General features: G+C 34.0%; 1 protein-coding gene across 1 annotated transcript in view; it reads right to left on the bottom strand.

Annotated features, from left to right (window-relative positions):
- LOC118743345 (calcitonin gene-related peptide type 1 receptor) overlaps positions 1–16,233 on the bottom strand; it is a 215,420-nt gene that overhangs the window by 44,977 nt on the left and 154,210 nt on the right. Inside the window, 1 exon segment of the mRNA XM_036475952.1 lies at positions 168–1,013. Coding sequence (XP_036331845.1) covers positions 168–546 — 379 coding nt within the window. The 5' untranslated portion in view covers positions 547–1,013.

The following is a 16,233-nucleotide window of genomic DNA, read 5'->3' as shown; positions in this document are numbered from 1 at the left end:
AGTAGTAAGTATGTAACCCTTAAAAAATTGTTATTTAATTAAAGCATTTTTCAAATTTCCGCTAAACTCAGCCAACTTTTGCCTGACCTCAAACAAAGCGACCGACCGACCACTTACACCTGCATTAGTACAAATCCACTTCTACGCATTTCCTCATTTCGACTCACCTGCCGCAAACTTTGTTGTGGTGCTATTCAGCCGCTCATAGCATTCATTCCGCAACACTTCGAAACTATCCGGCTGCGTCTCCGCCGCGGCGCTTTCATTCTCCGCTCTGGCAACGTTTCGCACACCACCACCACCAACACCATCAACTGGCGCCACATCCGCTTTCGCTGAGTCTACTACAATGGCAGCGGATGTTGGTAAGCCCGCCAACATTCTAGCTGCTAGCGTTAAAGTGTTGCTTGTTGCCGTTGCTGTTGTTGGCGCTGCCAGTAAATTATCTGCATTGTGGGTGTGTGTAGCCGCTGAAGTGGCGGCTGTTAAGCCAGCTATACACAAAGCGTGGGCGAGTAGCTGCGATTTGCCGGAGAGGATATTCATTTTTTGCTTGGGTTTTAGCTTTTGTTTGCTTATTCGCTTGTAGATATGAAGCTGGTGATTTTGTAGCTAATTTTGGTCGTCGTTGGTACATTAGCATTGGCCAGGATGGCAGGTGTTAAGGTCACTGCTGTGAAATAACAAAGGTGTAGTAGCAATTGCGGTGACCTATACTGACGCGGCACATCCTTTCGGCTACGTTTAGTACATATTTACCAAGGATATATGGACAGCGCTGCTGGACTGCTGTTTTCTCGAATGCGTTGAAGGCTGTGTGCTTTAGTTAGTACATGTATGTGGTATGTATTTATGTATGTAGTGCACGTGTTTCTCCATGAGGTACGTTTAGATGTAAGTAGCTTCTTTTAACCTTGAGTCCTTTATTGATTCGCTTTCGAACAGCCTCAAATATTTATTCTTAACTTTTCCCAAATTTTTATGGTGTCCATTGAAATTTCTTGTCTAGTGAACTGCGGATGAGATTAATAAAAAAGAACAGTATGAGAAACGAATTTAATCTTTAATATATATAAGTAAAGTAAAATCGAGTACAGTTATACATATTGCGTATCTTTGGAATAATTATGGGAAGCAATTTTGGTTACCGAAAAAAAAAAAAATGCTGAAATGCGACCAAAACTGACTAAAATTTTAGTAAATAAAACAGTAATGCTCCGTCATAAATTTCCCCTCTCTACGATAACTCTAAGGGGTGAGGCTTGTTGACGATCGTTGATTTCTTCTTTTCTTAGGTCAATATAGTAGATATTCTGAGTTAAATTAAAACGTCCGAAGATGTAAGAATACATTGATTCAACGCCATTTAAATGTGATGCAGACGCACTTTTTTAAATTCCAAATTTTAATATTTTTGTATTTCCTAGATTTTACCCAAACAGGACAAGCTAAGTAAAACCGATCGAAAACGGATAATTTAGTAATTTAAAGAATCTGAGTCTGCATAATATTTAAATGGCGTATTATCAATATAATTCTTATATTTTCAAACCTTTCGATTGATCCTAAAAAATAGTACTGACCTCAAAGGAGAAAAAATAATTTTCTTACTTGTCCTTTCTTTGGGGAAAAAACGACCAATGCGGCACCTTAGATTCATGGAGGATCATTACTATACTAAAATTTCGGTCAGTTTTTGGCTTGGTCTAATAAACATGTATCCCTTGATCGCTCACATGAATTCATTTGGGAGAGATGAACAGTGAAGCAGGTAATACTCGGCTCGAGTCGACTACTCGCCAAACTGTTTATACGAAACGTACACTCGGCCGAGCTACTGTATTGCCACACTACTCGTTAGTGTGATGAAGATATTCGAGTACTCACGCACCGCTCTAATAGGTTTACTTAGTGATCAATATTTTTTCCGGTTGTTTTTATTGATTTAATTTTAATAGAAACCACCGAGCTATTCAAGCAGAATAAATTAAAAAAAAAAAAAAAAAAAAAATACCCAAAAAATAAAAAAAAAAAAAATAAAAAAAAAAAAAAAAAAAAATGATCCAGACAACTTAAAAAAATTTAGTGTGCATAAAAAAGTGCATACGCGCACATATTTAAGTAAAGAGAATATATTTACCATCAAAAACAAAATCCAGGTTAAAGTAATTAGGAAACCGCTAGATTTGGCAAAAACACGTTGCCAATACAACAACTAAAATTACACAATTTGCAATGCTTTCAGCCGAATACACGTGAAAACACACGTTTGTAAGTGAATACTGTAGATAGCAGCTCGATTTAATTAGATTTTGGTTAAAAAACTACATACGCCTAACAACAATTGTGATTTAAATGCGGGTGGTCGTTATTTTTTTGGTTTTTCCACAGTTTAAAGCGGACAAATATGAACATCTAGTATATATACGGTGACCAGATTTCTGTGGACAAAAATCGGGACATTTCTTAAGTGTCGAATGAAAACATATAATTTTGTTTTTAGAATAAAAAGACATAACATCGTTCAATTTAACTTTCTCTGCGTTTGCCCACGTTTTTAAAGGTATAATTTGTTTGTTATTTTTTGATAAAAATATAGTTTAATTTAACAAAATTTTCATTAAAATTTTGAGATTTTTATAATGGAAGTCTTAGAATTTTTTTGATTGTGCAGTTTTTTTGCTGGCGGCTTTGCGGGTTTTTTCATATTATAATAACTGACATTGATTTTTTTTAATTTCTTAACAAACAGTCTTGCATATTTTCTTTCATAAGATGCTTGTAGGGAAAAAAGTGCAAAACACCGTAAACAAATTAAAATTCGGCGATTCTCCGCCGCTGAGAACTTGCACTTTATTATACTAAAATATAATGGGGTACAAAACTGCATACTCAACAAAAATTCTAAAAAATCAGATTAAAAAGCTAAAAAAAATTAATGAATAATTCTTCAGATTTTTTTAAGCTCTGTATAAAGTTAGATTTATATGGCTTTGTTAAGTTAGGTTAATGAGCTTTTCTTGAAAAGAGTTCATTTGGTAGCCAAAGAGGCCCATTTCGATGCACAGGAAAGACTATCCAAAAGAACCTGTCTGAACATGTCCATAAACCATTCTGATCGTTTGGCGAAAACAAGAAGCCCTTCCAGTGTAACGTTGCTTCAACTGTCCAGGTCCTCGGAAGAAACCGTTCCCCAGAAACAGGAAGCGCATATCTTGAAGTGCAGGCCTTTTGCAAAGGAAGTCTTTAAAATATTCTACCTGCACAGAAATTGCTGTACTTAGATCATAAAACAGCTAAGCTGATAATTAGTTTTGCCCTATTGCCACTAATATTGTAACACAATTACATACATACATACATATTTAGGTAAATATTAAAATCGTCTTTAAATTATTTATGCCGAGGTAAAAGTACGAGTTTTAATTGAGTACAGAGTGTAGATAGTTTTTAACATACACAGCCTAAAAGTATGCCCATAGATAGAAAATTTCTACTTAATTAAACATATGTATGGATGTGGTTCTTCACATGCAGATGAAGCGTTTTAAAATTTGCAAGCTTCCAAACATGTATCTATCAAAAAGCTAGTGAATAAATTAACTAAAGTATTCAAATCGCCCTTGACGAGCTAATGATGATAGATAATATTAGCTTAATTTTCTATAAAATGCATTACTCGATGTAAATTAAGTGAAAATGTATCTGCCTTTATATGTAAATAAAATTTCATTAATTATTTTTTAGTATTTGTGTACATATGTATGTGTGTAGGTTAGGCAAAATTGATTTTAGATTTTTTTTTACATATATATGTATACATATTATTACGCAAATAATTTATGCTTATTCTACAAATTTAAGCTTAATTGGAAATATTCATACATAAAAAAATCCAAAATTTAATTTATTCTCTGCCTGTTTTGTTTATTTAAGTTTTTTTTTATGTACGCTTTTTCGCTGCATTTTCAATTAACACATTCTCAAATACGCCGCTGCACGCTTGAGTTGCATGCCACACATTTACAGCTTAGCGATAATTGCTTTGAAGTATTTCGAATTTTGACTTTTCCCCTCGTTTAGTTTTCGCTGATATTTTTCCACCTCTTTATACTTCCCTTTTTTCACATATCCATATAGTTTTTTTCTGCGGTGTACTGGCTAGCAGTGCGCGCTACCGTTCCGCAGGGCCTCGGGTCAAGCCGGGTTCAAGCCAACATAAAAAAAGTAAAAAAAAAATTTTTTTTCTAATAGCGTTCGCCCTCGACAGCTTCTGATAAAATACAATCGCCGTTTGGAGTCGGCGTAAAACTGTAGGTCCCTCCCCTTTGTGTGACAACATCAAGGCGCACGCCACAAATCGGAGGTGAAGCTCGGCCAAACACTAACATATCGAGCCCTAACCGCCAAAATAACGTAAGCGACACTTTTTTCAAAATTTTCTTTTTGATGCAGAAATATTCCTAGAGCATCTAGATGCATTTCTGCATTAAAAAGAAAATTTTGAAAAAAATGTCGTTTACATTATTTTGCCGGTTAGGGCTCGATATGTTTAAGCGCCAAGCCATTTTTTTTAATTTGTAGTTTTTTGACGCTTTAATGATGCTCTTTGCTGTTTGTTGCTGTCATTTGAATGCGTTTTGCATTTTTAATTGTCAATTGTTAATAAATTTAATTTCGTTATTGTTACAAAGTAAGCTGCGTGCAGCGGACCACGTAGGCTATTTTTTATTTAAAGAAAAAAAAACTATTAATGAACTACAGTTGCAGATATGCACATATTTTTTTTGTTGTTATTTACAAATATTTACACACTCGTTAATTTTTTGATTTAATTGAGAATTTTTCATTCATTACAAAATACGAATGTATAACATTTAAGCTGCTGCGCTTCAAGTGATTTTGCATCGAGAAGTGCTTAGCGGAAGTAATCAAGGCTCGATTTATTACATCAATAGCTATCGATATGTAATCTTAATTGGGATTATAGGCAATTGCAGAATATTAAATTAATTTCGGCATTATTGTGGAAAATGTCCAGTAAACTAAATCGGTGATATTTATTGCATTAAAATTGCAAATTTCATGGCATGAATGAATTAATTAAATGCATGCGTGTGTGTAAATATTTTCGAAGTATTAAATATGCATCGATAAGTGTGCTAGTATGCAATAAATTTGCACAAACAATATGAGTAAGCATAGGCGGCATTAATTACGATGATAGCCTACAAAAATCAAATATATTTGGTCATATTGCACAAAAAACATATTTTCCTATAGCTTAATTATCCATAATATCAGATGTAGCGGTTTAAATAGCTATCATGCAGATATTAATCGATAGGCGTATGCAAATATGCATTTATTCAGCTGAGCGCTTTTTGGGAGAATGATTTAAATTTAATAATTTTTTTTTTGTTGTACAGTATTCCCCAGTTAATTGCTCTTCAAAAATTGCTAAAAATGTCTTCTATTTTCGATGGAACATATTTATAACCATTTAAGCGGGAAGACAAATTGAGCGGGGCATCAGGAAGATATATTCGCCAGCAGACCAGCGAGGCCAGCCATCATCGACTTAGTACTTATGTAAGAGAAAATCTGACAAATGAAAGATTCCGTTCAACTAATTACATTTATAGGCAATGCTGATTCCAATTTCCATTCAGTGAGTCATTTTATTGCGTATTTACATATTATCATTATTTTTAATAAAATTCTACGAATACAATTATAATTTTCGGGTTTCTTCCATTAGACTTTATTAAAAAATACATAAAACTAATTCTTTACCAAACAACTCAATTCAATAAATTAATTTAATTTCAATGTGAAATTGCCTACAGAATCATTGCCAAACCAAATGGAATGTATCAATCAGGCATTATCTATAACACTAAAAAATAAGTGTGCTATAAATCAACAACAAGAAAGCAAACAATGTGCGTAATTTTATTGGTGTGCAATAAAATTTAAATGTCTAATTTCTTTTTGAATCGATTTTCCAACGCTACAGGTGTGACTTACTCTTAATGGAATTTTTTTCATACATATTTAGCAAAATAAGCATACGTAAAAAATAAGTCGGTATTTTTTCCTTGGATAAAATTATTGCTAAGTGAAAGGTGCTGAGAAAATACTCAAATGCTAAATGTGTGAATGATTTATGATTAAAATGAGATATCGTAAAATATAAAGCCAAAATAATAAAAAGATGCATGAATTCGAAAATTTATAAAAAAACAAAGCCACTGCTGAAAGAATAAAAATTTTCGAAAATATTTCTTTAGCGCTATAAAAGCAATTTTCAACTGCATATACATACGTGAATATGCCCATACATATGTATGTGCAGATAACTAATCCCTGCAAAAAATAGGACTAATCCGGGATGACTCCGGGAGCAATCGCAAAGGAGCATGCGACTAATACCACTTTTGATCTCTTTATATGGAATGAACTGATCGCTTTTGTTCGGGCATGTCCTATGAAGAGACTAATTGTTCACATTTATACCCGAAAGGGTATAAAAAGCGACTAGTCACTTTTAAAAAATAAAAATAAAAATTTTCGTCAGCTGAGATTCGAACCGGGGTGCTCAATTTTGTTAGGCGAATACTCTCTCTGTGTGCCAACGCCGCACATGAAATTTCATTGACTAAGTGCGTACATATCATTAAATCGTTAATAGTTAGTACCCGTTAGAGATGTGTTGGGGACTAATTGATCTCCAATTATACCCACAAGGGATGAGTCGAGACTAATTGACCTCCATTAGCACCCGTATGAGACTAGTTGGGACTAATTAATGCCCAATTGTACCCGATTGAGAGTAATCTCGGAATACTCTCTTTAGAGATTAGTCGCACAATTTTTTGCAGGGATAGAAATATAACAGAATTTAAGAAATCAACGCCAAAGAGTTTCTAAAGTAAATAAAATAGCTGCTAAATATAGACGCAGGGATGTCAAACTTTTGAGCAAAGTTTAAGGCAATCAGGGATGTACCACCATATTTTTAAAACGATCAAAGTCGTCTGAAATACAAATACAATTCTATTCCAAAAAAAAATAAAGGAGATTTTACACATTTTACTCTTCTTATGTCAACTGCACCTAGAAGGGAACCTTATTTTTGTTTGACGGTATTCGTTGGTTCTTTCGACAGGGTAAGGATGTATTTTGGAATGAATTTCCGTTATCCCTTGTCAAGTTTGGAGACGAAACGATTTCGTTGTTTTGCCATCTGCAGTACCATTTTCCGTTCTCACAATGCCGAAACCGGTTCATCAAATAAACTCTGGCAAGACAACAATGGTATTTGTTCTACACTGAGAAAAGAGTTTAGTTACATCAACTAAATATGTTTCTCTCAACATATGTTTTGATTATATGTATATGAGAAAATCTCACGAGCTTTCATTATTTATATACATTCTTAAAACAAAATATCGAATCGACTTTAAATTCAATTCATCTATTCAATATCCAATTGGTTACTCCCACTCCAGTCTGGTTAGGGATGTTTGGTTTTACTACTGTGTATTGAAATAAAGTGAAAGCAACTCACATTTAATCGCTCTCATGTGTGCGCATAGATATTGTTACATAACACGTAGCTATGCTATGACTTCTTCTAATATATTTTTATAACCTTTGGTGTCTAAAAATGCCCTACTGCAGAAGTACATGTCAGTATATTTATGTATGTATGTGGTTGTTAGTTAAGTGTCAAAAGAGATTTCGGAAAATCGTCTTAAACTTAAGTAAGCAAATACATACACATATAGATATCCAAATAAGTAAGTAAAAGAATTTTTATAAATGCACAGCTATATACACCCATTTATTTTAAATGCAAATGAAGCAGCAAGGATGTCTCTGTTTATTTTTGCAGAATTGTGAACGTGTAAATATCTTGCAAACATATATGTATGTACATTTGGGTGGTCCAAAAATAGTAAAGTCGGAATTGTAATGCTCTCACCCCTCTTTATCGAAAAAAAGTATACCCCTATTTTTTATTTTGAAATCAAAAAATATTTAGAGGTCGCTCAAAGTTTTCCATACATTTTTATATGGAAAAAACAGCTTTTCGTTGAAATGGTATAGAATTCTTAAAACTAAATATTTTTCGATGGGAAAGCATTTGTTCTCTTCTCTCCATTGCATTTTTCGTGGTTTTTGTGGGTTTATGGCGGACCTATAAATTATAGTTGCAATGAAAAAATGGTTAAATAAACAATTGGTTATTATTATTGGGAATCTCCTGCATATAAGCAAAGTTTTCCCATAGAAAAATATTGATTTTTAAGAATTCTATACCAATTCTACGAAAAGTTGTTTTTCCCCCGCATAAAATACATGGAAAACTTAGGGCGCTTTGAGCGACCTCTAAATATATTTTGATTTTAAAATAAAAAAATAAGATACATTTTTTATCGGTATAAAACAATCCTAGGGGGTGAGAGCATAAAATTTCCGACTTTACTTTTTCACATGCTTTTTTGGACCACCCTAATGTACATAGTAGGCATATGTTTTACGTATTTACATACATACATATGTAGGCGAAAATGAATGCAAATTACACTGATTTTTATTCCACTGTCAATCTGCAACTTATCACTCAGACTTTGGCAGCAATGTTTCAGTAAGGAATGAAAAAAGTTACTAAGGCAAAAGATTCACTGCCTTAGTGGTAAAATAAAGGGCATATGCGTGCTTCTCTGTGAGCATAGATAGATGGCTGCAAATGTTATTAGCATATATTATGGCCTATACGTATATTTTATAAACAAACGCATAGAAATATGGCGGTGAAATAAGAAGGCATAAGCTTCCTTACTTAGATGTACATACAACTGCGCGGCATTCAGTGTCAGTGTACGCATGTGTTTTTGACAAACATATCTATTAATACTTGAATCGTTGCTCATGTACGTCTACATTCACGCCTCATTACGCAATGACACCCAGCACACGTATTCTTAATACAAAAACCGTGGCTCATCGGTTGGTCAAAAAGTTGCGGGCTTAAGTACTTAAGCCTGTCTGATTCTTAATTCGTCTCGACTCTTCTCCATTCTAATCATATTTACATCAATTTCGCTAGAGTTAAGTTTTGTTCATTTTTCTTGCGTTGGGTACTAATGTCTTTATGTGCGTTTCGGTGCTGTCTATCTATCGACCGTTCCATTCATCCATAACCCATAAACTTATCTGTACATCTCAGTCACCACTCAAAGTCACTCTTGTAATTCTTTCCTGCTTTACCAAAAAACGTTGTTGAGTAGCCAATAAATTATTTAGTTGCCACGCTTTTCATTGCCTTCCTTATTGCTTTACTTTTTTTTTGTTGTTGTTTTGGTTTCTTTTATCGTATGATACGTTGATTGAATTCAATTTATTATGTCAATATGATATTCGAAATGTCTGCTATTTTGATAGAGTAATGGATTTTTTTTATTTACTTTGCCACGCTTAGGCAAATACAAGCATTGAATGTATGTAATAATGAGCGCATTCATTTAGATCGTAGTGAAATGAATATAAGGTGCTTATCATAACTATACGACACCCAGGTGTTGACAAGTTTTGACTATTTAATCTTTTATTATTTGATTTGATATTATTCTTTTTAATATGTATCTGTACATGTAGATGTAAGTTTAAAACTTTGTGCAACATTAAACCAAAAATCCATCAAACTGTCGTAAAAATTTCAGGATTTTTTAACAGATTGCTTTTTACCAGGCCAATACAGTTATGGCTTTTATAATAAAAGTTTCGAAATTGTTTTTTGTTTTGACTAGATAATTGTTTGGTATACATACAATCACAGTAAAAAGTTCACTTTTATTTTTTCAGCTAAATTAAGCTGAAATAAAAGGCTTGGCCAGAAAACGAGTAAGTGAATTTGGTATCAATCGAATTCTTAGCTACTTTAAATTTGCACATTTTTATTGTGTCAATTTTTTTTCAAAGTTTACTCAGAATTTGAAAGCGCCTTTATTTTTGCCAAAATTTATTGTGCTTGATTTAACTGTTATCATCTGCCTAAAACAATAAAAGCCAGTTTTTTCAAAAATGCTAGAAAAATAAAAATGAGGTCATTAGGATGACAAGCACACCAACAAAAAATTTGATAGCCTTGACTTTTTAGTTTTTGACATACATCATAACAGCTATTATTGGTCCTTGATTTTGCAAATTTCGAATTTTTTTTTATATGAAGAAAAATGCAGCCTCAAACTTGCACTGTATTATACTAAAATTTTATGGTTTACAAAACCGCGTAGAGAAATTTTTTCTAAAAATTCTGATATGTAATAAAAGCTTAAATTTTTTTCTAAAAATTCTGATATGTAATAAAAGCTTGCAATTTTATGACAGATTGTTGAGATTTGTTTTAATATTGCAAAAAGATTGAAACTTGGATTTATTGATTTTTTTTTGTTAAATAATGAACTATGTTTTTATTAAAAAATAATTGAGATTAAATAATGAAAAACTAAAAAATCAAAACTGGGCAACATTTGGGTGTCGTATAGTGATGATAAGCACTATACTTGTAGATTTTTAATTAGCTTTGATAAGGCAAAAAATAAGAATCCAAATAGCGGTGCGAGTAAAAAAGCTCAATATCACTTTGAAGCAATGCAAAAATTAAATTTTTGGGGGTTTTGAGTTAAATTTGTATATGTACTTTAGCTGGCATAAAAGGTTTTTTAAAAGTCAGTTAAAGACTTCACCCCGCTCTCCACCGAAGCTAGGAAGCATAACGGAAACTTCTGAATTATTTACCCAATATGTATGTGTGAGTTATTATGACAAGTAAAATGTCAAAATGCTTTCTCGTTTGACTCTTCATTCTTCAGATTAAGGCATGACTCTAATTTTCGTTTATGTGGCTGTAGGCGAGATAGTTATAGCTCCAGTATTTTTCCCGGAGTTTCAGCTTGTAGCTCCCGAAGTACTGCTAAATTTTCCAGACCGAGGCGGTAAGATTATTACTATTATTATTATTATGGAAAACTCATGCGACGGGACGACGGTAATTCTTAAGAGAGAGAAGAACATATCCAATGTCACCCTCCAGCTTTCCGAAGATCGCAACTCAGCTACGTTGGCTCTGATTTATTTCCTCTGCTGATATAGTAACTAGTCAGCACTGCATAAGCTCACACCAGTTAATGTTCCAGTTAACAGGTGACAAAAACAGGGATTTTATAGAAACTTAATTGGATACTTTGTATCTGGTATATTTATATACAAGGAAAACTTCCCCTATAAGTTGCATGCATATGACCACACACACCCTTGAACTTATATAATATAGATTTTTTTAATACCGGTCTCTCACTCTACTAAGTGCCGCTTTATAGTGCAACTAAACAAAAAATACCTTAACTCCAACTTCGCACTGCAGTAGTAGTCCGCATACATTTTAGTTTCTATGTAAATGTGACATTTTATCACAAATCAAATAATCCAGTAAGTGTGAAGTGACGACTTGGCTGCATGTCAACACGTCAGCACGCGCTCAAATGTCATTACGTCAATGAGAGTGACATGCAATAAGTTTGACGTGGACTTTCACAACGTTAACTCTGGCGCAGAAACACCCAACAGAGCCAACTCAAGCGCTAGCGTACGGTTAGCTGTTATTTAACGCGCCACCGAGAACAAAAACTGTTGGAAATTTTAGAAATCCGCGAAATGACATTGCGGAATTTTCTCGTCGCTGACGAAGGTCCGTTAGCGGCTATGACATAAAGAACTGCCTCAAATGTGTTTGAATTCAACCAACGGACTTGGGCGTGCAAATGCAGGCGTTCAGGGAACAAGAGTTTTTTCAATTTTTTAATTTTTGCTTTCAAAAAACCCTTCGCCACTTTTTCCTACGCCTAAAGCAATTAGTTTGCGCTTTTTAGCGTTTTTGGTTTGTGTTTGTGCAAGACGTGTCAAAAGACGCTGATGTCTAAAGCAGCAAGAGTGTGAACGGAGTGACGCATGACTGTGACAAAAAAAATCAGAAATTTGCCAAAATATTGCGGTTAAGCGTGAAAAGAAGAAACACTTTTTGTTTCTCATTCGCGTTGCGCAGCCAGCTTGACACCTTGACAGGCATGCCACAAACATGCTCCGACACTTGCAACTAGCAGATATGGAACATATGTTGCTGCATTGTACGCAGCTGGCCATTTTATACCCAATGCTTGTACGGAAAGGACTTAAGCCGATCGTTGTCTGCTTCTGTGTGTATATAATTGTATTAATAACCAGTTTATTAGTTTTAAGATTAAAATGCGGCAAACGCTGAAGAAACGTTAAAAGCATGGTTCACATAAATTGAATTTATTTTTAACCGACTTCCAAAAAAGGAGGAGGTTATCAGTTCGTCGGAATATTTTTTTTTTTTTTTTATGTATGTTACCGCATAACTTTGGACCACGTCAACCGATTTCGATAATTCTTTTTGCATCGGAAAGGTAGTGTCTCAGAGGTGGTTCCATACTAATCTGGTTAAGATCCGATCAGCGGATCATGAGATATATATATATATATATATATTTTATATGAGAGTTGAAGTCGGTTTTTTTTTGCTAAAAATTACTTGTTTTAAACATCTTGCATATTTTTCAGAACAGTTTTCCTAATAAAGTTTCCTTAAACAATTTTTGTTTAACTTCCATATTGTAATATTTAATTTTTTTTTAATTGAAGTTGAAGCTGGAAACTCTCATCAAAATATTTGCGAAATGAAGTTTTATTGAAGATGTTTCGTTTGAAATAAATCATTGAAGTAACTAATTAAATGTAATTGCTTTTAAACAGGTGGCAGCCCTCTTCAAAATATTTTCGAAAGAAAGCTTTCTATAGTTTGATACCTATATTGAATTTTTTTTTTTTTAACTTGTTAATTAAACTGATTTTACTTACCTCAAATTGGTGGCAGCTTTTCTTAATCCGCTTTCGTTTAATTTCCATAGTAAAATATGTTATTTTACTTGCTGCTTAAATCGATTTTGGATTTCTAAATAAGTGGAGGCACACTTCAAAAATATTTTTTAAATAAAGATTCGTTAAACCTTTCTTGTTTGACGTCCATACTGAAATATTTCCTTCAACTTGTTATTTAAATAAAATTTCACTTTTTGAACAGTTCGCCACGCTCTTAGAGAAATGTTTCGAGATAAATCATATTAAACACCTTCCATTTAGTTCGGAGTGGTCAAGAGTTGATCTCTGTATTGACTCAGACTAATTAGAACGAAAGTTAACCAATCAGTAACTCTGAATAAGCCACAGCTTCGATTGCGAGACTTTGGATACAAAATTTTCCTTCAAAATTACACAACAAATCTGGATTAATACGTACAAAAAGATGTACTGGGCATGAAAACACAATCTCGTAACAATTTAGAATTATTCATTTATTTAACACGGGCAAGTCAAAATGAAGGCGTGAAATCACAAAACTCCTATGTTAAAAATACATACATACATACATATGCGCAAAACAAACATATGTACATACACACTAGACATTTTGTGAAAACTAAATGTGGAATTTCCATTTCCTAGCTGCTAAATTTGGCCTGCTTTCTTAACTAAATCAAAGGAGCTGTCAAAATAAAATTCGAAATGTCACAAATATCTCATTCGGACCAATTGCAATTTGTTTATTTGGCAAACGACAAGCGACAAGTGGCATATGCACAAATATCAGCCACTCATTTCCATGCCACAACAGCCATAACAATGGCAGCAAACAGGCAACGACGAACGCAAACACAAATAATTATTTTAATAAATGAACAACTAAACGATGAGAAAGTCCAAATAAAGAAAATGAAAACATAAATAAACCAGCACGCATAATAAAAATAATAATAACACTTAATAATAACAGTAAATGGCAAATCAATGCGGCATAGCCCGTATAACCAAGCTTACGTCAGCTACTGCAGTCAAGCTGCTACTGCCGATGACTACTACTGCCAGATAAATTCAGTGCCTGCTGCTGCAGTTATTGCTGCTGCTAGTCCCTGATCGCCGTGTCGCCGCGCTGTCATAAACTCTACGTTTTTATTTGGATTTGCAATCAGTTTTACAGCAGCCGCAAACAACAAATCTTGCCACTACTCGATAGTGGGTACCGTTTGTTTTGTTGCTTTGCTGTTTAGTTTGCTTTATTTGCCCACAGTGCAGCAGTCAGCAGTCAGGTAAGTTACGATTTATTTGCGTTTAATAAATGTTACGTATACGCCACCATGGCTTATGTACAGAGCGATAAAGTGTTTCGAGTACTTTGAATCGATGAACGGCGGAATAACAACAAGGAATACATACATACATATGTACAGATGTAAACCAGAAAATGTAGCTTGTAGAGTTTAGATCTCATATACAACGAAAGTATACTTTCTCTTATTTATTTCAACTTATTGGGATGCAGTTTGGGTTATTAAATCGGTATCATAGTACATCGTATTGTCTACCACCGTACGATCTACACAAAGTCTTTGCAGCTCTGAGTATATATCCATATTCTGGCTGGTGTGATTTTTAAATGGCTTGTTAGGTCTTACATTATCTTCGAAATTATGTAGGTAATTGGTTGTGGCTATGGCTAATCTTTCTGTATCCCTTTTATAACCAACAACAGTCATCGAGCGGGTAGTTCCAACAAATTAAAGCCTTAATAGCGGCTTGACTGTTTCTGCAAATTCTTATCCTCTCAGTCGGCATCTGGAAATTTCCGTTTAAGGTAAGTAAACAGCAGCCCTTTTAAAACCGTCAGTGATAATGAGCGTCACATTATCAACCATCCCAACATGCTTACGGCCAGCTAGTATTTTCGATCTGCCTGAAGAATAGGTTAATCTTTGGTTAGGTTTGGCTTTGCCGTGGTCTTACCCAGAGGTCATGAGGCATGAGGAAAGCTTTGACTAGATTTATCCCAGCTACCGCTGACTGGCTAACTAACAGCAAAAACAGTTGTTGCAACATTCTTCATACATAGGTACATATGTATGTATGCAGGAGAATTTGCTCAAACTATGATTTCAGATAAATGTGCTTAAAAATAGCTATACAAATGAATGCGCAAATTGAACAGAAATGTACACATACATATATGTACATATGTATTTATGTTTGTATGGCTTAGTACGCATCAGTAAACTGAAATACTGCATTGAAGCTGTCGAACAAAGTTTGCAGTTAATTAATTGTGTTGCAAACAATCAAATAACAATTTCACTTGTTTCATTTTGGTACTTTTTTATTTAAACTTTGTAAGCATAATTTGTTTGCATAGAAATATGTGAGTGCGAAAAGTCATTGAAAGTAATTGAGTTTGTAAAATTAAATGGAAGGAATTTTTTATCGCCGAGCGCACTTGTGCTTAAGCGTATTATAACTTCGTTCACCAAACGGTTGTTTGTAACAGCCATAACGAATCGAGATAGATATAGACAAATGTATACATACGTCCGTCCGCCTGGCCGCCTGGGCACACGACAACTCGAGTAAAAATTGATATATCTTAACGAAACTAACGAAGTATGTTTACTTCTTTTTTTTGTGCGTAGGACGGATGGTATTGAAAATGGGCTGAGTCGGACAATAACCACGCCTACCTCCCGTATAACGGTAGTTTTCAGAAATACGAAAATTTCGATATTTTAGTAACTACTAAAGCTTATTCATTAAAAATTGATATTTACAATGACTTTCCCCTTATGAATTTCTCCCAAATTTTGCCTTGCTGCGACATAGCAAACGGCTGGAAATGTTTAATTTTGCTGCTTATGCAAATTTTAAGGAGAGAAGAAGATTCATTTTTGTTTAATTTTCGTTTTTTCTTTTATATTTCAAAATTTTGCTCATACGCTTGCGTAGGTCAGTAGGCAGAAGGATAGCTTCATATCGAGGTTTTTCGATAAAGATTCCAGCACCTTTTCCGCATCTCCCGGTGAGCCATCTGTCTATACACTTCGAACTTGGATTCCACCTCGAGTCACAAGAGAATAATTGTCCGAATAATCGCGACAACATATCTAAAAACAAATCAAGCGCTAAATGAAAGTGGTATTCATCAAAAAATGATTTCAGTTAAAATAAGAATCTCGCAAGGACTAACACGTTTTCACGACACGCAGATAAGGCCACCAACTATGTAGAAGTAGATATGCGCCAAAGGAGAAGCCAATGCAATGC

Source organism: Rhagoletis pomonella, unplaced genomic scaffold (assembly GCF_013731165.1).
Source record: "Rhagoletis pomonella isolate Grant_MI unplaced genomic scaffold, Rhpom_1.0 Rhpom_scaffold_00007, whole genome shotgun sequence".
In the NCBI taxonomy this organism is placed as follows: domain Eukaryota; kingdom Metazoa; phylum Arthropoda; class Insecta; order Diptera; family Tephritidae; genus Rhagoletis; species Rhagoletis pomonella.
This window is presented reverse-complemented; position numbering and strand designations above follow the sequence as displayed.